We start from the raw sequence: 22453 nt of genomic DNA, 5'->3' as shown, positions 1-22453 counted from the left end.
ACAACCTTCCAAAAATTATAAAACCCCTCTCCTCTGTTTCTATCTGAACATTTCTCATTACCTTATTGCCATTCGCTTCCTTCCTAAGTTTTTGCGATGTCGTACAGATATTTTTCAAAACTGCCAAAAAGCTACTCCAGCTTATCGGCCGTGTCACTCTTGCGGACGTTGAGAGAGTAAATGGAAGCGACGGTCCCATGTGGGCCGCCAATGTTAAGGGAGTTTCTCAAAGTGTTGAGAGTGAGGTGAGTGAAAGTGAAATAATAAGCCCATATTTGCTGCTCACAACGCATGATAGCGAACGGATGTTGCGACATATGAGATCCAGTAAGTAATGATCAATTTTAGTCCGTTCTCCTCTCGGGGACCTGATTTCATCACTTCCTTGCTTTCATGTTGAAGTCTTTTCATGATATAACTAACCTCAGTTAGGGGTGCAATGGCTCATAAATCTCATAAGGACCCTAACGAGACGCAGAATGTCATTACCCTGATATTCTATAGTGCCAAAGGAACAAGAATCGGTAGTGCACACGCTCGGGAAGATGGGACCTATTCATTCCGTCCAAGCCGTGCTGGGCACTAAAACGCATCTGTTGGTCTCACTGGAATCGAAGTGGTACGTTCTATGTGTTGAATTTAGTCACTCAAGAAGATCTGAAGAGCAACATTGTTGTGTCTTCAACGCTCTTCATCAAATGAGGGTCATTGCCATCAGTGTTAAGATTGTAGAGTGTTCGCCTTATCGTTGTATTGATCTTGTCCCCCAACCTTCAGGTTGGGGAACTAGCTCACTATATACATGTGCCAGAGTGCCCGTATCGTTATCTCCACGTGACTACTCGCCTATTCCAACAATCAGACAACGTGTTATGATGATTTTGGATGAAGTTTGCCATGGGTAATAGTTATTATCGGAGGATGAAAATTGCACCCGGCGAGAATCTGGAAAATCTTGAGTGCCATATCTCTTGTATCACCGACGTCATCCGGCCGTGGACACCAAGGCACCGCAAAAGAGACCAGACGGTATTGTGGCATGCGTGGTAGCACGAGCGGACAAGAGCTTAGTGGAGCGATTGGTTGCCGGCCATTGGACCAAATTACTGGATCTTCGGAGGACCCCGTGCAATGTTTCCAATAATAAACACGAGGCTCTGGCTTCAGTGTTGCCACAATCCCAGCCCAGCGCCTGTCCAAGGTTCAAGGACCAGTCACCGCCACGCCAGCAATCGCGAACAAGGGCCATGCCGGTTTATCAATTATCGTCGGTTTAGCCGTATCGGTATCCATTATGTCACGTTTTCCGTAGCCGGTGAGAAAATCTCCCGGCATTCTGTTTATGTCGTGTGCGGGAAGCCGCAAACGGCTCGGGCTCAAGACAATGGAGCGGTTGGCACGAGTTTGAATGCATGTGCGCCAAGCAAGACCTCCAGAGCCCATGCCCCTGAAGAGCGCCCCTGCGATCTGCTTCCAGGGACCGGCCTACAGGGCTAGGCAGGCACAGTGGGCTTCTCCGAGTCTTCCACCCAGCCATTCCTCAGCCAAAACAAGCACTTGGGCCAATCAGGCGTCTTCGCTCCCCCACAAGGGCTCTCCGTGGTCGCTGACCAGAAGCACCAGCACAGACCAGCCCGACCAGATGCGTCCGTCTCAGCCTCACCGACCTTGGCCAGCTTGACCCTGGATGTCCCAATCTTGGGGTCTTGGATGTTATCGGCTGTGATGCTTATCGACTTGCGCCTCACCATCCATCCCAACCCCCATCTGCCGTGACTTTTCTGTCCTGCCCTCCCCTTTTTTCCCACCAGCTAGACTTTGACTCTCGTTTCTTCACCTCAATCCATCCCGACTGCTCTATCCTCGCTCGCTGAACTACATTGCTGTCTCTTGCTACCCCGATTGATACGAATTAGCCTTTGTCCCCGTTTGTACGCCACCAAACCCAACACCCCACGCCCAACGTTCCTCAAGTCCCTATGCCTCATCCAACCATCGAAATTACCATGGCATCTGAAGAGGGTCTCTTCTCATCGAAGCTCATCTCTCCCGAGGTGTCTGAAAAGCTGCCCGAAGGCTACCAGCTGCGGGCCCTGCGACCGAGCGACTTTGACACTGGCTTCCTGGAATGTCTGCGGGTACTGACGACGGTCGGCGACATCACCAGGGAGGCGTTTGAGGAGCAGTTCAAGCAGATGAACCAGCAAGGGGGATACTACATCGTTGTCATTGAAGACACCAACAGAACAGAAAAGGAGAAATCAGTCGTTGCTACGGGCGCTCTGATAGTCGAGCGCAAGTTGTACGTCCTCATCCCAGCCAGGCTTTACCACCCGCGACAGAACCCCAATTCAACGCCTGGAGAGGAGAATCAATCTGCTGACTATTTGCATAGCATCCACAGCCTCGGTGCGGTCGGCCACATTGAAGACATCGCCGTTGCCAAAGACCAGCAGGGCAAGAAACTCGGCCTCCGACTCATCCAAGCCCTCGACTACGTCGCCGAAAAGGTCGGCTGCTACAAGTGCATTCTCGACTGCAGCGATGCCAACGAGGGTTTCTACGTCAAGTGCGGCTTCAGACGGGCCGGCTTGCAGATGGCACACTACTACCAGGGAAATAAGAGTAAATCTCAATAGGCCTCCGTCGTGTTTTTTTTTTTTTTGGCTGTCGCGACACCTCTACCGAAATGCCTCTTTTACCCCGACGGCCCTCGACCACCTTACTCCCGACCGATCTCATCATGCAAGTCTTGATGCTCACAAGCCTGCAATGGCTCAGCATGTACAAGACTGCACTTGTCTTTGCTTTTGCTAGCACATTAGCCTGATGGCCACACTTGTCGATTTGAATGCAGCCCGTCCTTGCTATATATGATTTTTGGCTTTGAATTTTGTCTTTTTCCCTCTGTTTGTACATGGGGCTGATGCGTTGTTCTCGCGGCGCAGGTAGCAAAATCTAGAGCTGGCATGGAATAAGGTTTGGGCGCACAAGGTAGTGCCGCAAATGATTTATGGGTAGACGGCTTGGAATATATAGACGTACTCGGTACCGTATTAATGCAGGGACCGATTCGAGCTTGGAATGGGCTATGCGTGACACGCGCGAATTAGTATTTGTCCGCCCATTGTGAATGAGTATTGCAGCCAAGGCTGTCGAGTCATGTCGCGCCCCGGCCAGAGTATGGCAACACGGTTAGCATGTCTTCACTGCTCTGTCTCGCCATCCTCCAAGTTGTAAGAGAGTTCCAAGTTGGCGTGAACACGCCCTTGCATGTGACGTGCAAACATTCCAAATGCCCAAGGCGAGTGGATTTGCCCGGTAAGCGAGCTGTTTTGGTCTAGCCTCTCTCGTTAGACCGCATCAGACCGTATCCGCAATGCGATAGGGGCAGATGACCACTCCACTAAGCGATGCATCTGCAGAACAACGTCCCATTCTCCATCTGCAGGCAAGACCACTTCCTACAATTGGAGGCAAAAAGTATCTAGCCAGGTCAGGTACCAGGCTATCACGTTTTATATTGTAATATGTTATAATGTATTAATGTATACTTTTTAGTGGGTAAATACCTAGGTATATTCTGCCACAGACTGTAGGTATACACACTCTCCATGACTTGACCGCGAGTAATAATCCACCGTGCCGCCAACGACGGTTAAAAGAAGAGACTTTTGAAACGTCGCCGCCCGCATCCCGTCCACACCAACCAGACTACATCCGGGGCCGCCTCACGACGGAAACCCCTCAAAACCCTCCAAACCTTCCCCGGACTCCCGGTCTCACGACTCGGGGCAGCCGCAATTTCGTCACTCGCCAGCCACGGCACCTATTCCGTCACTATTCACAGCGTGTTGTCCGTCGTCTCCAGGCGCAATCCCCCGCCCTCCACGGCAGTGCTGTGCTCCCCCCCCAAACTCAATGTGCTTGCTCCACCAACTCGGTCAGTTCATCCTGACACACCACTAGCATGTGATCGATCAGACGACCAGTCTCCAGATGCAGCGTCCAGCCCACCACCTCCTCGGAGCCCGTCGTAGCGCCCTGCACCCCAGGAAGTGCACGGGAAGGCTAGAGAATCTGTTTCGACCTGGACCTGGGTCTATCCTTCTCCCGTCCTAGGCGGGGATCTGCTCAAGTTTTAAATACCCTGGTTTGTCCCTCTTTGGCGTCCCCGTGCCTGGTCTCCCTTTCTGCTGAGGCTGGGCCTTGTCGCGGACCACTCGTCTTTTTCTTAGACTAGACGTCTTTACAGCCGCGGTGTTTTTTTTAAAATACAAACCTGCGAGTAGATTTTTTATTTTCACCTTACATCTTGCGGGTTATTTGGGAGTTGGAAATGGACGAGTTTCACCCCGTTCTTGCGCGCATGCGCATCGCTGCTCTTCAGTCAGAGTATGTCTCACTTTGCCCTCCCCCCCATCAACCCCTCTCGGCTCTGCTGTTGTCTCGGACAATGTGTGCTGATGAGGCGTGCCAGAGTCATGTCGCGCAACACGCAGGCAAACGGCTTTGTGCGCTCGCAGCGCAGCAAAGTGACCGTCGTGAAGGATCCCTCGGGGGCGTGGAAGCTGGGCAAGAAGAGGGTTGTTAGGGCGCGCTCAAACTCTACCTCGAGCACATCCTGAAAACGGCTCTTTGTCCAAAACGTCAAGATGGGAAGAGATAGATGGAGGGGAAGACGAGATTTTCTGTCGATTGATTTCAGTGGGACGGAATGATTCGTTGGTCTTGGGAGTTTTCAACAGCGTCGGGATTTTCTAGTAGCGCTAATGATACCTTTCTACTACACCGTTGCAAAGCACGTCTCGCCTTCTTTTCAATGTTTTCTTTTTTCTTTTTTTAATTTACCGACCCATCCAGCCGCCGTCGACAACCAGCGTGTGGCCGCTGACGTACGCGCTCGCCCGGCTTGCCAGGTAGACCGTCGTGCCCTTGAAGTCGTCCGGACTGCCCCATCGTCCCGCGGGGATGCGAGCGCTGATGCTCGCCAGGCGCTCGGGGTTGTTGAGCAGCGCCGTGTTCATGTCCGTCTCGATGTACCCGGGGGCAATGGCGTTGACCGTGATGCCCCTGGACGTCCATTCGTTTGCGAAGCTCTTGGTCACCTGGCCCACTGCGCCCTTGGACGCCGCGTACGCGGGGACCGTGAAGCCGCCCTGGAAGGTGAGCAGCGAGGCAAAGTTGATGATGCTGCCGCGGCGGCCGGTGGTGGGCGACGGCTCGAGGCGCAGCATGTGCGCGCCCACGTCGCGGCAGAGCGTGAATACGGCGTTGAGGTTGACTTGCATGACCTGCGGCAGGGCTGTTAGCACCACGACAGCTGCGTTTGACATCAAGGGGGCGGGTTAAGCGGGAACCTCGTTGAAATCGCCGTCGGGAAACTCCTCGCACGGGTGTCTCCTCTGGATGCCGGCACACGTCACCAGAATCCGAACCTCGTGTCCGTCCGCCAGAATCTTGGGAGTCAGCGCCTTGACGGACTGCTGGTCCGCCATGTCGGCCGTGTAGATCCACGCCTTGCGGCCCAACTTTTCAACCGCTTCCTTGGTGGCGGTGACACTGGTATCTCGCTGCATGGCAGGAAGTCAGCACCGCTTCTCGTGAACGACTTTTCATGCTTGGTTTGTCTTCAAAATACCTGTACGAGAATGACGTCAGCGCCTGCTTCGGCGAGGCCAATGGCCACAGCTTGGCCGATGCCACGGGTACAGCCTGTGACGACTGCTGTCTGGCCCTGCAGTGAGAAGATTTGCGCGCTCATGTCGACTTGTTTCCGTGTGTATTTTTTATGCTGGGGCGAAGCGGCGCGGAGAGAGCGAGAACACGACGTGATGTCTTTTCGGCAGAGTTGACACAAAAGCAAAAGCCGATGGTCGGTGCTTTCCCCCCCGCGGGGGGCTCTAGTGGGGGGCCGGCGCCAACTGCTCTTTTTGGTAACATGGCTTCAGGGTCCCCACCATCGCTTATTGGAGTTACCCGAGAGTTTGCAATAAAGGACGCCGTGTCATTAAGCGATCGGAAGAAGCTTGTATTTTCGGGCCAAGTATGGAGTTGTAGTCCTCGTGACGTGAGACTTGCTTTCACTCTGCACTGTGTCATTGCATTATCCTGGGAAATACCCGGCGGCAGTGTGAGATGTTGTGTAGTTTTGTAAGTATTCATGTCACTCCCCAACCGTAAGTCGCCATCTTGAACATCATTTCAGCAAGATCCACAATAATATGTACGAAAACAAGAAACACGACTAGAATTCAGTTCAACTCATAGTTTCTTACTTATAAATACAAGTATCACAATGCTATCGCCTTGAGAGGACCTGATAGCTGAGTTTAGCACGCCCTGGCATTGACTATCGCGGCATGTCGGGCACTGGCCGGCCGTTGGTCCAAGTCGGCCGGAATAAGACATCCAGCGAAATCCGCCGAGCAAAAAAAAGAAAGTTGGTGGACGACTCCCGCTGGACATGTACCGACCGTCTTTAGAAAAGACACCGGGCACCATGGCCGTGGCTTCTTATAGTCTCGGTTCATTGTATTGCACACAGTCAAGCATATCCAGCGCCAGCCCATCGCGTGGTCATTGTACCATCTTAACCTTGATTTAACCATGTCGATGGCTCACTCACCCCACGCTGGGCTCTAGCCCATCGTTCATAACCTTTTGAATCCACCGCTCAATCACCCCCTGAATCTCCCCGCTATTCTTCTCCAGAAACATCATGTGCCCGTTCCCATGTATCCCAACCTTGGCCAGCTCCAAATGCTCAACCTTGTCACACCCCGCCTGCCGTAGAAACTCGACGGTGCAATGATCATACACGGCATGGTACGACGCCTCACCCGTAACTACCAGCATCGGCTTATCCACCAGGTTCTTCAACTTCCTCGGCGGCGGATCACTTGCCTGCAGTACACATTCCGCCAGACCTGGCCCAGCAGGCGGGTGCGTAACCTTGACAAGGTCCTTGTCCGGATCTGTCACCGGAGGCTCATACGTAATGGGCGCGTCGAAAATCCCCCATGGCTTGGACTTCCTCCTACCAAACACGGCTTCTTGGAACGGCGGCCCCTTGGGCTCCAGGAGGACCATGGCCCGGACGAGATGGGGCCGGACGTCGGCAATCAACGGCGGATAGGCGCCCGCCTGGCTGTGACCGAGCAGAACGACGGGTTTGCCAATCCTGTCCAGGAGAGCCGCACCCGCCTTCTGGGCCGCCGTTTGCTGGTATGCCTCGTTGTTGATGAACTGCACCGTGGAAGCGTAGAAGGCGTCAAACACCGGGTCGCCCATGACGCCCGTTCCAGGCCACTGCGTGTGCTTCGCAGCCTGGGGCCACTGCTTCGATGCCCGGGGCGCCGTGAATCGGGCCTGCATGAGTTCGGCGGGATACGCGGACGGGGAGGGGACCCCGTCGCCGGGATGCCATGCCGAGCGGGCGCGCAGCGGCTGGTCCGGGATGTAGACTTCGTAGCCTTGGTGGAGGAAGTCGGATGCCCAGCCTCGGCCGCCGTCGGGCTTGTTGAGGAAGTTCTGGGGGCTGGGTTAGCCACGGATGTGCAGTGTGAAGCTACATGTAGCTGTGGCATGGGAAGAACGGCCGTACCGTCCCAGTCATGCAGTTCCCGTGCATCAGCACCATCGGCCACTTCTGCGTCGCTCCCCGTGCAGGCACCAACTTCTCCACGTACATTTGGTTGTGGAAGACATGGCCGCCTTTTCCATCCTCGGCATACTCTCCCCCAACGTAGAAATACGTGCGGACATGGGGGACTTCAACCTCGCCAGAGCCATGCTGTGAGTTTGGAGGTTAGCGACTGCCTTGGTGAGTAGGATGGGGACGGTGAGAAGAACTGGCGGGGTTGTGGTGTTTAAATCGCACCTCGTCGGGCGGAACCATTTCAGGCTTTGACGCTAATTTGTTGAGGACCAGCAAAGATGGGACAACGCTTTAAGTCCCCCTTTCTCCCACTCGCGACGTAGTACTCATGTCTTTGCCTCGGCGGCGGTCAAACGCGGCTGGCAACGTGCGTTTGAATACGGTCGCACATTAGCTAAGGTCCGCAGTTGCTGCCACAACCCCACATCTAGCATTTTAAGCGATTTTAGCGGTTTAGACGGTTTAAGCGATTTTTAGCATTTTAAGCAAATTACCTGTGTACGAGTAATATTACTATTATAAAGAGACCTAAAATACGTATAAGAGAAGGTTTACGCTCTTTTAAATAAAGAACTTACTTATTAATAGATTATTAATTACCTTAATAATTAATTTTTCATATAAAAGTAATAAACTATTAATATTTATATCTTTTAATATTAGCTTTCTTCTTAAGGTTTTTTACGTATATTAATTATAATATCTCTCTTTAATCTTTATAAAAAGATATTTAAGCTTTTTATATAAGGTTATATAATATAAAGTATTCTTTATATAATAAATAAGCTTCTTTAATAATAAGATAACCTAGTAATTAGCTTATAAACTCTTAAGTTATAGCTTTAAAGTTAAGGGTTTTTATAATAATATTATATATAAATTATAAATAAATTAATTAAACGCGTATAATTTTACTTCTTTTTATATAATTACTTTAATAAGTTAATTCTTTAAAACCTTTAAGTTTAAGACTAGCTATTATATACACTTTATATTATTTATTAAATTTACTAATAATATAATATAAAGTAGCGTTTTTATATAAGTTAAAAGTAAAAAGTTACTCTTTAAAATATAATTTAATTTCTTAAAGCTAACCTTTAATAAATATTAATTATATAAGACTTTAATTATAATTATTTATATTATTATATATAATAATAGGGTTAAGTCTTAGTTTTATAAAATTAGCTTTATAGCTTTTATTAATTAGTCTTTTTAAAAGAGATTTAATAGTATTAAAAGAGAAATCTTAAATATTATATAAACTTTTATATATTAGAATTAAACTTTTTTTAATACCTTAATAATTATAAGAAGTTAAAGAGATTTAATATTTAAGTATACGTATATATTAATATATACTTATATTATATTATTTGGTTTTATTATAATTACTTTATAATAACTATATTAAGTATATTAAAGTAGTATCTTTATATAATATAATACCTTTAAATACAGCTATTTTTTATAAGATTTAATTATAATATTAAGACCCTATTATAAGTAATAGTATAAGTAATATTAGCTTAAGTAAGTTTAGCTAATATATTATATAAAAATATAAATAAAAACTAATATTCTTATATCTAAGAGAATTAAATTAGCTTCTATTATATATATAGCTTTAATATAAGAAATATACGTATTAAAAGCTAATAATAATAATTATAATTAAGCGTTTTAAACTAATAAATATTATTCTTTAATAAATTAATTAAGTATATATTATTTATTAAAGGTAACCTTATAAATTAAATTATATTATACGTAATTTATATACCTATAATTTAAGATAAATCTATAGACTTTATTTAGCTTTAAAATAGATATAAAATTCATATATAAAAGAATAAAGATTATATTATTTTAGGTATTTTTATAAATCTTTATTATATATAAAGTATTTAGAATTAAGGTATATTATTAAATACTAATAAAGATATTAATAATTAAAAGGTTTTACGTATAATACTTAATTCTCTTTATAATATTAATATTAACTTCTTTTTAATATAAGAAATATAAGAATAATATATAAGAGAGCTATGAAACCTTAATATTAGTAATAATAATTAAAATTATTTACGTTTATTTTTATTAGCTTATTTTACTTTATAATAATAAATTTAAGCTTATTAGGTAAGTAGCTAAGAATTAATCTTATGACTTAACTTTATTTCTTATAAAGAAGCTTAATAATTTATATATATAAAACTAAAAAAAGGGATTTCTTATACGTTAATTTAAACTAATATAAGCTTCTTTAATAGAACTTTAAGCTTATTATTAACCTAACTCTTTAAGAAAACCTAATATCTTAAGACCTTTAAGCTTAATTATAAGACTTTTAAAATAAAGAGATTAAAAATATTTAGTCTTTTTATATAAGTTACCGTTTTTATACGTATTACGTATAGTAAGTAGGTTTATTCATTTTATATTATTTACTTTTAGTATTAATTTTATATAAGAAGCTTAACTTAAGCTTATAAATTTACTACGTTTAATTAGAATAATTAAAAGAGAGCTTTAAGGGATATTAAAAGATAAGCTTATTATACGTGTAAAAGAGGATTTTATATATAATATATTAATTATAGTATTATTATTAATAACCTCTTTTTTAATTAGCTTTTAATTCTCTAAGACTTAAAAATTTATTTATATAATGTGTAGCGGTATTTATGCTTACAAGTCGGAGAAAGTTAAATAGTGTATTTAATTATAGCTACGTTATTAGTATAAGAGAATAGGCTTACGTATAAGTTTTTAATTTAATAAGTTTTACCTTTATAATTAGTTTTATAAGGTCTTTTATTAATATTTTACTAAGTCTTTTAATTAGCCTTATATAAGCTTACACTGTATAATTAAATTATTTAAGTTATTTAAAGTACTCGTTTACACTTATAATAAACTATAGCTTATAATACGTGTAATTAGGTTTACTAGTATTTTAAAAGCATTTAATTACTTTATTTAAATTAATTTACTACTTATTTTAAGACCTTATTATTCTTAAAAAGTAAGTTATAAGAATTAAAAAGTAACTAGATTATAATATCGCGTATAAAGTTATAAGTGTGTATATATATTACGTTTAAGCTAATAAAAATAGTGGTTTCGCTTAAGTAATATTTCTATTAAGAAAGAATTATTTAATCTCTTATAAAAGGCACTTTTTAGCTACTATAAAAACGAATTTAAATAAATATAAAGGCCTAATAATATTTACGTTTAGGAGAATATAAAAGGATTATAACTATAATAAAACGAACTAAAACTAAGAAAGAAATTATAAGTAAATTATAAAGATAGTTTAAACTATTTAATTAAGTAAAGAGAAATTATAATAAAATGGAAATTACTATAATTAGGCTAGAAATAAAGAGTTATCTTAAAGGTCTTTAATTAAAATAAAGATATACTTACCCTTTAAATATTAATAGACTTATAATTAAAAAGAAAACTTCTATTAAAACGGCTTAAATTAGTTAAAAAAAAACTAAAAAGGGAAAGAATTAATTAATTAATTAAAAGAATATAATATTTCTTATAGTATTTCTAGTAATTATAATTTTATAACTAGTTATAAGAAATAGTACTATAATATTTACTATCTTAGCTTATAAGATTATCTTTATAATAAAACTATTTTTAAAAGAGATATAAAAGGTTATTCTTAAGTTAAGTAAACTAATATAAATATTTCTTAAATATAATTAATTAAATAGTTAGAAAGAATTTAAAAGAAAAGATTTTGTTAATTTATTTACTATTAATTAATAAGAAGTTATTAAGAAGAACTTATATTCTTACTAGTAATACTCTCTTTAAGAATTTAACTTAAAAGAGCTTATAGTAAAAAAGCTAAACGTTTTAAGATTAATTAATTCTATTATAACCTATAATAAAAACTTATTTAAAGCTATAAGCTAATAAAATCTTACCTTAGCTACTAATATAAGCTTTAACTTTAAGAGATTTATTAAAATTCTTAAAGAAGCCTTAAATAAATAGAGAATTTTAATTACGTTTTAAAAAGCCTTTAAAGTTAAACCCTTTAATAAGAAAAATAGCTTTAACTTCTTAAAGGAATTTAAGAAGAAAATAATTACCTTAATTATTTTAAAGGAAAAGTAAATAAAAATATTAAAACGTAATATTACTTCTCTTAAAAGAACGCGTATTAAAACCCTTATAGCTACTAATAATTAGAATAAAGCTAAGAAAAAACTTCTTTTATAGTATAATATAATTAACTAGAATTAAATAAAGACTATAATAAATAAGCTAAAAAGTCTTAATACCTAGTATTTAAGAGAGATTTTTAAGACTCTTTATTAGTTATACCTTTATTAAAGCTTATAAAGTAAAGTTAAACCTTTTACGTAAATAAAATTTATCTCTTAATTAAATACCTTATATAAAGCCTTACTTAATTATTTAATTATAAGCTTTATAAATAAGAAAGAGTATTTATAAAGTAAGATTATCTTAAAGAAGTATATTATACTTTAAAGTAAGCTAAATAAGTATATATAGGTTAAGCTTAAACTTATAAATTATAACTTAATTATATTAGAATTAAAGTACTTACTTTAAGACTAAGAGTATACCTTAAAAATTATTTATAAACTAATAAGAGGTATTCTTAAGAGTAACTTAAATAATTATAAGAAGTAAAGCTTATATTAAAATAAATTTATAATTAAAGAAGTAAATAAAAACTAAAAAAAGAGTAAAGAATTTAGCTTTATTATTAGTTCTTCTTTTAATTAAATAAATAAAATTATAAAGTAACTTAAAGAGATAAAAATCACGCTAATTAAGTAAGTTAAAAGGTAAATTAACCTAAGAGAATAACTTAAGTAACGTTAAAAGAACTTACCTTAAAGAAGTAATAAGCTTAGCTAAAGTAATTAAAAATTAATCTAATTTAATTATATTTAATTTAAGAATAAAAAATTAAATAATAATAATATTAATAGTTACTTTAAAACTAATTATATTTATATAAAAGAACGTTAAGAGATTTAATACTATTATTATAATAATATAAAATATTTCTTTAAGAAATACCCTTACTTAAAGTATAATTAAATACTTAACTTTACTTAATATAACGTAAACGCGCGCGTTCTTATAATTAGTATTAAAGTATAAGAATATATTATACTATTATAACTTTTATTCTAGTTTCTTACTATTAGAAGCTACGTAAAAAGGCTTATTATACTTTAAGTTAAATTATTTCTAAATATATACGTTTATATATACTTAAATTAAGTAAAACGCTTTAAAAATACCCCTTTAAAGAAATAAAATACGCTATAAAAAGAAACTAAAATACTATAAAAGAAGTTAAAGTAAATTAATATATTTAAGTAGGTATTAAAAAAGAGTAATTCTTATAATTTACCTTTAATTAAACTCTCGTTTATTATAGTAATTATAACATTTAAAATACATGTAATAGAAAGCACTTAACCTTATAATTTTAAATTTAAAGTTAATCTTCTAATAAACGTAAATATATGTAAGTAAGTAAAGCTTAAAAATAACTAAAATAATATTAAGAATAAAAATAAAAAGAGTAAAGTTATAGCTTAAAATAATAAAGTTAAGCTAAAAATAATTAAACTTATTAAAGATAAAGCTAATAGGTAAGTGTAAACAGAGTATTAACAAGAAAACTACATTTTCATTTTTTAAAAAAGCTTAAATAATTAATAATAAATCTAATAAAATACTTGAATTATAATAATAAATACATAAAATAGCTAATATTATAGCCAATCAGCTTATTTAAAAAAGTGGGTCCCTTTAGCTTTTTATAAGCTTAAAAACTAGATTATATAGTTTTCTAAAAACTTACTACACTACACTACACTATAAAAACTACAAAATGTAGTTTTTGAAGTTTTAGGCTTATAATAGTATATAAGGACCCACTTTTTTTATTATAAGCTTATAATTTTAGATTCATGCTAGTTATTCGTAAAACTTATAATTCTATAAGTATTTTATTAGATTTAATATAATTGTTTATATTCGAAACTACAAAAACTACAAAACTACAAAACTACACTACTTCTAATGCTTTGAGTGTAAATAACGTAATTAAAGAGAAACCATTTAATTAAGAGAATTATAATATAATTATATAAAGAAACGCTTTTTAAGAAGATTAACGTTTTATTAAAAGACTTATACTAGTTACTTTTAAGCCTTATAACTTTAATAAGAAATAAAATTAATAATTACGTTAATAATATTAATAACGTTAGGTAGTATAATAAAAAATTAATAACCCTTTTAAAGAAACCTATTAAATTTACAAATAAAAATACTTTAAAGTAAAATTAAGTAATTCTAATATTTAATATAATATTAATTATAAAGAATTATATTAAAAATAATTAAAACGTAATAAAAACCTTAAATAAAGAAAAAATATACCTTTAAAAGGCGTAAACGTAAAACTTTAAGCGTTACTTATAAAAAGGCTTTAAAATATACTTAAATTAATTAATTATTAAATTAACTTTTAAGTAAACTTAATTTTATAGCTTAAAGGGATTTCTAGGTATACGTAAAAGTTACTATACCTATAAGTGTAACTTAATTATAAGAGAGCTTCTCTTATACGTGCTTTAATAAATAATAGCTTATAGGGAAATATTATTAGTATAAAGTTTACCCTTTAAATAGGTTTAAAGATATATACGCTTATAAAGAATACATTTATAACCTTATTCTCTAGTAAAATAATATATATATATAAGAAGGTAAGAACCTACCTTTATCTTAAGAATATATAAACTTTAATTCATTTATATATTATATTAAATACTATTTATATTCTATTAATTTTAAGTATATTATTTATAAGACTTACTTAGGTATTATTTAATTATAATAAAGAGAGTAAAGAGTTACTTATTTAATATAAATTTAATATTATACGTATTATATTATAAGTAATAGAATTAATTATATAAAAAGTATTAAATATAGCTAATAAAATATAGCTAAAAACTTACTTACTTATAATAAAAACATTAAAATTTTTTAAACTATTTAATCTTAATAACTAAAAGACGTTAAAAAGGTAAGAGAATACGTAAGTAAAAAACTATTATTTATCTAATATTAAAGTATTAAACGAGATTAAACGTAATTAAATGTTACTTATATTACGCTAAATATAAGAAATATATAATAAAACGCTAGCTTTATTTAATTTAAGTAAGTTAAACACGTTAAAATAAGTGCTAGATAATAATTACATAGCTATAATATAAGCTAAAATAGACCTAATAATAGTTAAACGCATTAAAAATAGGCTAACTTACTAGGCCCTTAATAACTAAAATAGACTTAAAATATATGAAAAAGAGTTTATATTAATTAATTTATAAGTAATTAATACTATTACGTAAACTATAAATAATAAGATAAATTTATTCTTAAATTTAAGACTTTATAAAAGTAAGGTTAAACTATTAAACGTATTTGTTAATTTTATACACGTAAATAAATAAGTTAATTACTATAATTATAAACTTAATATTATTAAAATCTTAATTAATAACCTAATTAAAAAGACTAAGAAGGTAAAAGTTTATAATAAAAGAAATAATATAATAATACTAAAAGAGATATTAAAGAAAAGAGAAGAGAGAGCTATTTACGCGTTTTTAGCCTTTAATAAAGAATTTAATACCTATAATAAGTTTTATAAGCTATTAAGGGAAAAACTTAAAGAAGAGTTTATTTCTTTATTTATTAAAAAAGGGAAGAAAATATTAGCTTTAATAGTTAAGAAAGTATATTAGAAATAAAGTAAGTAAATAAAAGTAATAATAAAGAAGCTTTAAAAGGTATAAGTAATTAATCTTTAAGTAAATATTATATATAAGAGAAAAGCTAATAAAGTGTAATTAAGAGATAATATTCTATTAAATAAATTAACCTTAAAAGGTAATTATAATTAAAAAACTAAGAAATAAAAATAAGTTAAAGATTAGGTTAAAAAAGATAATAAGTACTTAAAATATATTATAAGAAGATTCTTTAAATAATTAAGGGAATTTAAAGTAAGCTAAGAGATATTTAATTAAGTACTTAAAGAGGTTAAGAACTTCTTATAGTTAAAAAAAGCTTATATTTTAAAGATTATTCTTAAAAATTATAAACTAGCTTTTACGTAAAACTTATTTTATTATAATAAAGTAAATTCTATTATTACGCTCTCTTAAGTTATTAAGATAATTAAATATAAAGTATAAAAGGTAAAATTAATTCTTATACTATTAAAACTTTAAGTTAAATTAATTAAATTATTAAAGAAAAAGATAAAGTATAAGTATTTAAAAGAAAGCTATAAGTTATATTAAAACCCTTACTTTTTAGTAAGAAAGAAAAACGAAAAAGTGCGTCTTATTCTCTTAATAATTAATTATAATAAGATTATAATATAAGATATTTATATCTTATTAAAAGTAAATGAATTTAATAAAAGATTTAATATATATAAGATTCTCTTTATTATAAACTTACTTTTAAGCTATAATTAAATAGCTCTTATAAAAGTAAGTAAGAATATAACTATAATCTTTACGTTAATAAATTTATTATAATTATATATATTATTATAAGAAGCTATAAACTTAATAGCTTAATTTCTAAGAATTATAAAAAGAATTTTATATAACCTTATATTAGATATATATACTCTCTTTATAAATAATATAGCTATAAAAGAACCTATTATTACCTATAATAATAAAGAGACGCTATTAAAAGTAAGAAAATTTATGCTAGAATATTTAATTAATATTAATAAAGTGCTTTTAAACTTTAAGCTAATAGGTTATATTATATTAGTATTAAAATTAAAGTTCTATTATTAAATAATTATTATAATAGAATTTATTTATAAAACGTATAAATAAAAGCTTATTAAAGTAAAAATACTTAAGATTTTAAAATAAAAGATATATAAAGATTAAAAGAATATAAGGTTCTTTTAAGGGTTAATAAACTATTATAAGATATAAATTAAGGGATACGCTTAAATAATAAGCTTAATTATTAAACTATTAAGAAAGAATATAAAATAGAAATAAGATAAAGCTTAATAAATAGTAATAAAAACCTTAAAAAATGTAATAATAAAAGCGTTTATTCTTATAATACTTAATCTTTTAAAGAGCTATAAAAAGATTATATTAATAGTTAATATTAATAGTATAAAATAAGAATACGCTTTATTATAAATTATTAAAGGGAAATACTATTTAATAAGGTATAAAAGTAAAACGTAAATAAAACCTAAAAAGAAGTATAATACTATAAAATAAGAGTATAAAGCTATTATTTATACTTTAAGAAGGCTTAAAATATATTTATATAATATTTACTTTATTTTAAAGATTAACTTTTAGGTTTTAGTTTATTAAATTAACGGAGTAATTAATAATATATTAAGCTTATTAATTACTAGATAAATTAATTATATTTTATTATTTAATTTTATAGTTAAATATATTCTTAAAGCTACTAATAGAATTATAAATAAACTCTTAAGAAAAGAGCCTAGTCTATTAAATTAAATAAATTAAGAAGTTAAAGGGGATATAAAGGATTTTATTAACCTTTATTTAAACGTATTAGCGTTTAAGTTAAAGAAGTATAAGAATTACTTATTAAAGTACCTTTGAATTATAAAATTTCTTTTAACCTTAAAAAGATTAATTAATTTTAAGAATAATAAATATAAGAAGCTAAGAATAAAAGCTAAGTAATTCTTTATAGAAAATAGCTAGCTTTAAAAGAGATTAACTAAAATAATAAAAGAATTAATATTAGTAATTAATAAATTAAACTACTAGTAATTAATAATTAAAAAGATCTACGAAACTATAAGCTATAAAGGTATTAAAGTAGTCTATTAAGTAGCTAGGTAATAGTATTAGTAGTAAATAATATAAAATATAATTAAAGAAATAATAGTATATTATAAGACTTACTAGTAATTTATACTATAATAGCTATAAGAGATATTAATACTAATAGCTCTTAAAAACCCTATAAGTAAAATATATATTAACACTTAATATTTATTATTTAATTATAGTTTTAATTACCTACTTAAAGTTAAGTGTAACTTTATTAGTTGAGTTAAAGTAAAATTAATTTATAAAGTAAACGTATTAATAGTAAGAAAGTTTTGAAATAAAATACTTATTAGATTTAGAGTTTATAAGTATATTATTTATAATAATAGCTTAGAAATATAGGATAATTTAAGGAAAGCTCTTAAGAATATTAGGGCTTATAGAATTTAAATATTTAAATATAACCTAAAAGCTAATATAATTATTAAAGCTAGATATTAGTTTTTAGCTTTAATTATATTTAAGATAAGAGAATTAACTAAGAAATAATACTAGTATTTAATAAGAGTACTATTAATAGATAAAATAATTATTTAAGCTTTCTATAAGAAATTCCCGTTTTATTTTATTTACGAATAAAAGCTTATATTACCTTTAAAAGTTAAGTTTCTTACTTAAAGACTAATTAAATAAAATAAAATAAAATTAAAGTAAGATCTCTTTAAAGTAAAAGTACGTTTATTATAATAAAAAGTAAAAGATATTATAAAAGCTAAGGAAAAGATATATAAGTTTAAGAAAAAACTAATTAAATAAACTAATTACTTATAAGCTAGGTTAATTAAAAGAGATAAAGATTAATTAAATTTAAATAACCTTATACTTATTTATAACGTTTAAAGAAGTATTAATATATTTATAATTAAAAAGCTTACTATAAGATAAAATAGCTTATTTAAAATTATTAACTATACTATTATTTTAAAGGCTTATTAAATTAAAATACTAGATAAGATTATATTAAGTAAAATAATCTTAAGTAATTATTTAAAGAAGTTTACGCTTAATAAAAATAGTTAATAGTTCTTTATAATAAATAATTAGCTATTAAGGGAATAAAAAGAGATAGACCTAAACGCTATAAAGAGTAATAAGAAGATTAAGAGGCTTTACCTAAGCTAATTTACCTATAATATAAGTAATTAAATAATTAAGATTAAAGATAAGATTAACTTAAATAAAAATTAAGTAAAGAAGCTTAAAGATAAGAAGATAAAGGTTATACTTTTACTTAAATAATACTTATAATAATACCTTAAAATTAAATTACCTTTTATTATAACTAAGAAAAGAGATAAGTTTATCTTAATAAATATATTAATTAATTAAAGCTAAAAATATCTATTTTAAAGATAAAACTATTATTTTTAATTGTTTTATCTTAAAAAGAAAGCTATAATTAAAGTAAGAGATAAGAGTTAAAAGAAGAAAGATTAGTAAATATATTAATAATACTTAAGTACCCTTAAAAAGTAAGGAAACGTTAGCTAAAGAAGAAATAAACACTTAAAATAAGAGATAAAAGATAATACTTATATTAAACGTAAGTAAGCTAATAAAAGAACTATTAAAATAACTTAAAAACCTAAGAACTTACTTTTATTTTAACTTATATAAATTAATATTAAAAATTATAAAAGTTTAATAAGAAATATATAATTTTACTTTAAAAACTATATAATTATTGTATAAGATTTATATAAGTATAATTTTAATATAAGCGGTTTTAATTCTTTATAATTAAATAAGGCTTAAAGAGTATTAGGTTTTAACTTAAAAATAAAAGCTATTTTATTACTATTTATAATTAATAATATTAACTATTAATAGACTTAACCGTTTAATAATTAACCCTAATTATAAGTACTTAAAGCTAAGATAATTAAGGGTATAAAGAGATTAAATAGTCTAGTATATTATAAGAATAATTATAGGCTAAAAAGGTAACTATTAAATTAATTCGCTATATTAACTATAAAGAGAGAAGTAAATAAGCCTTATTACTTTAAGATAAAACTTCTTATTAAAAAGCTTAATATTACTTAAATCTTCTATAAATTATAACTAATAAAAGATACTATAAAGTAAATTAAGTAAGTTAAGAGAAATAAAAGGTATTAGTATTAAGAAAAGATAATATAAGCACTTAAAAAAGAGATAAAAGTTAATAAAATAAAATGTAAATTAATTAATTATATAAAGTAAAGCTAAAGTATTAATAAAATATAACTTATTTTACTTATACCTTAAATTTAATGTTCTTCTTTATCTTTTTATTAAGTTTTTTAATTATCTTATAAGTAATAGCTTTAATAAGTCCCTTATTATTATAAGAATAAGGGTAATTAATTATAATACGTAAAGCGTTCTTTAAAGTAATATAAAAAGAGATATTTAAATTAATATATACTTTAATAGTTAAAGATAAGTAATTCTTTTTAAGAAAAGGCTTAAATAAGAAACTATAATTAAAATTATAAAGCTTATAAGTTAAATATAAATACTATTTATAGAAAGTAATATAAGAGCTATTTTAAATGTAATTATTATAAGACTTATATAAATATATTTTAAAGAATATATAATTATAAAAAGAAGTTATAACGTACTCTTTAAATATAATAATAGTCTTTTTAAAGGAGTTAAAGTAATTAAAGTATAAAATATAATTTAATCTCTTATATAATAAAATAAGTAAAGTATAAACGCGCTTAAGGTAATTAGCTATAATTAAAAGAAATTAACCGTTTAAATAAGCTATTTTAGCGGGAATAAGAACCGCGTTATAAGGCTAATAATAGAGTGTTTTTTAATATAAGAGATTATTATCTTTAAGTTTATTAAAAATAAACTAACGAAAATAATTAAAGGGTTTTATCTTACCCTAATAATTAGCTTTATTTAAGAGAGCGCCCCTTAAAAGCTTTATATAAATAGCTATCTTAATATATATAAAAGTATTATTTTATTTAAGGTTACATTTATTATAAACCTAAAAGTAAAAGGCGTGTTTAAGCTAAAAAAGGTTAGTATATACTTAAAAGAAACCCTAATTAAATAAAGAAAAGTAAAGTACCTAATAAATAATAAGAGAATTAACTTAAAGCTTATTATTATAATCTTATTAGATTTTAATAGTAATAAAAAATATAAATTTATCTTTAAGAATTATCTTTAAGATAATTAAAATAATATTAAAAAGGTTCTTATAAATATAATAAACTTAATTACTTATAATTAAATAATTAAAAGATAAAAAAGAGAGATATTAAAAGAAAAGAGTTATAAAAGAGAGAAATTAATAGTTAAGTAATATTAAGTAAGAAACTATATAATAATTTATTATAAAGTTTAAATAAAGTATTCAAGGCTATAGCTTTATATATTATAAGTATAAAAAAGTGCTTTTTACACCTCTTAAGCATTTAATCTTCTTATCTTTTATATATATTAATATCTTTTCTTCTCTTTAATATAATATAGCTTTTATATCTTTTCTTTTTAAAGCTTTATAACCCTTAATATTATTATTATTAAAAGTATTATAAAGCTTTTTTACTTATTATTTTATATAATACTAGGTTTAAGCCGTTAAAAATTAAATCTTTTAGCTTACTTACCCTTTAAGTTTTACTTATAAAGTGTAAGAAACCTTATAAGAAGATATTTAAGTATTAATTAAATTAAGTATTTAAGCTTTTTAAGCGTTTTTAATTAAGAAAAATACCTTTAAAGAAACTAAACTTATAAAGTATTTAATTATAGCCGCTTAAATATAAGTATAAGTTAACGTTATTAAACTAAAAAAGAATTAAGTATATTTGTTTTTAAAGATTAAAAACGTAACTATTATTATATATAAAAGAATATACTTTATATATACTAGTAAGTTTTATATAAAAAGAGAGAAGCTACTTATTAAGTAAAATCTTATTAATCTTTACCCCTTTTAACTACTATTATATTAACTATAAAAGTAATAGAATTATAAGCGTAAAATCTATAAGAACTTAAAAATCCCTAATAAGTATTATAAAGAATTACTACTTATATTTATAATAGTATTTAAAGAGTTATAAAATAATTACTTAATAAAGATTTATAAATTTATAGCTAAAAGCTACGCTAAGAAAGGGCTAAACTATTAATTAAATTAGTTTAAATTAATAATAATAGATTATATTATAAGAAGAGAAATTAAGAAGATTCTTAACGTTATATTACACTTATTTATTATATAAGTTAAGTAACTTATTAAGTAAGAACTATATAAGTTAATTAATAATAAGATTAAGAGACTTAATAATACCCTAATAAATATTATATATAGTATTTAATATAATTTATAAGATATTTATATATACTAAGAGAAAATACGATTCTTTATAAGGTTTATATACTTTTTAGGCTATTAAATATACTTTACATTTAATTATAAGTATAAGATACTATACGTGTTTAACTCTCTTATAAGAGGTAAGAACTAACGTTTTAAGTAATTTATTAAGGGATAATAATAAGTACTTTAACTATTAAATTACCTTTATAAGTTTAATTATATTCTAGTATTATATATACCTTAAATAAAAAACTAGAAATATAATTACACGTGCTTAATATTTTTAATTAATTACTTTAAAGAACTTATAAGCTATTACTTAAATAAGATAATAGGAAAATAAGTTAAATTAAAGAATATTCGTGTTTAAGAAATAATAATACTTAAAGAGAAGACTCTAGCTAAAAGTAATTATAAGCTATATTTAAGAGATTAATTATATTTATTAAAAGAGAGCTACGCTATAAATAATAAAAGAGTAAA

At 30.4% G+C, this 22453-nt stretch overlaps 4 protein-coding genes across 5 annotated transcripts; 2 read left to right on the top strand and 2 right to left on the bottom strand.

The window, feature by feature from the left end:
• Window positions 1-1979: 1979 nt before the first annotated feature.
• Window positions 1980-2639, top strand: GNA1_3 (Glucosamine-phosphate N-acetyltransferase-like protein; the record flags this gene model as incomplete). Its single annotated transcript, XM_066122501.1, has 2 exons — window positions 1980-2302; window positions 2396-2639. The coding sequence occupies 2 exons, from the start codon at window positions 1980-1982 to the stop codon at window positions 2637-2639; spliced, it is 567 nt and encodes a 188-aa protein (XP_065972511.1).
• A 902-nt stretch (window positions 2640-3541) lies between these two features.
• Window positions 3542-4809, top strand: J3458_021247 (uncharacterized protein). Of its 2 annotated transcripts, none has more exons than XM_066122499.1 (3): window positions 3542-3896; window positions 3970-4395; window positions 4481-4809. In XM_066122499.1, the coding sequence occupies exons 2-3, from the start codon at window positions 4340-4342 to the stop codon at window positions 4626-4628; spliced, it is 204 nt and encodes a 67-aa protein (XP_065972509.1). In that variant the 5' UTR covers window positions 3542-3896; window positions 3970-4339; the 3' UTR covers window positions 4629-4809. The 2 variants fall into 2 exon arrangements, with proteins under 2 accessions (XP_065972509.1, XP_065972510.1); XM_066122500.1 differs by having other exon boundaries at window positions 3542-3856; window positions 4481-4792.
• Window positions 4810-4847: 38 nt separating this feature from the next.
• On the bottom strand, window positions 4848-5764 carry J3458_021246 (uncharacterized protein; the record flags this gene model as incomplete). Its single annotated transcript, XM_007814030.2, has 3 exons — window positions 4848-5294; window positions 5361-5573; window positions 5642-5764. The coding sequence occupies 3 exons, from the start codon at window positions 5762-5764 to the stop codon at window positions 4848-4850; spliced, it is 783 nt and encodes a 260-aa protein (XP_007812221.1).
• Window positions 5765-6624: 860 nt separating this feature from the next.
• On the bottom strand, window positions 6625-7900 carry J3458_021245 (uncharacterized protein; the record flags this gene model as incomplete). Its single annotated transcript, XM_007814031.1, has 3 exons — window positions 6625-7533; window positions 7607-7795; window positions 7883-7900. The coding sequence occupies 3 exons, from the start codon at window positions 7898-7900 to the stop codon at window positions 6625-6627; spliced, it is 1116 nt and encodes a 371-aa protein (XP_007812222.1).
• Between the last annotated feature and the right edge of the window lie 14553 nt (window positions 7901-22453).

This window comes from Metarhizium acridum (assembly GCF_019434415.1).
Source record: "Metarhizium acridum strain ARSEF 324 chromosome Unknown scaffold_578, whole genome shotgun sequence".
NCBI classification, from domain to species: domain Eukaryota; kingdom Fungi; phylum Ascomycota; class Sordariomycetes; order Hypocreales; family Clavicipitaceae; genus Metarhizium; species Metarhizium acridum.
Note: the sequence above shows the minus strand (reverse complement) of the source record. Positions and strands in the feature narration are given on the sequence as shown.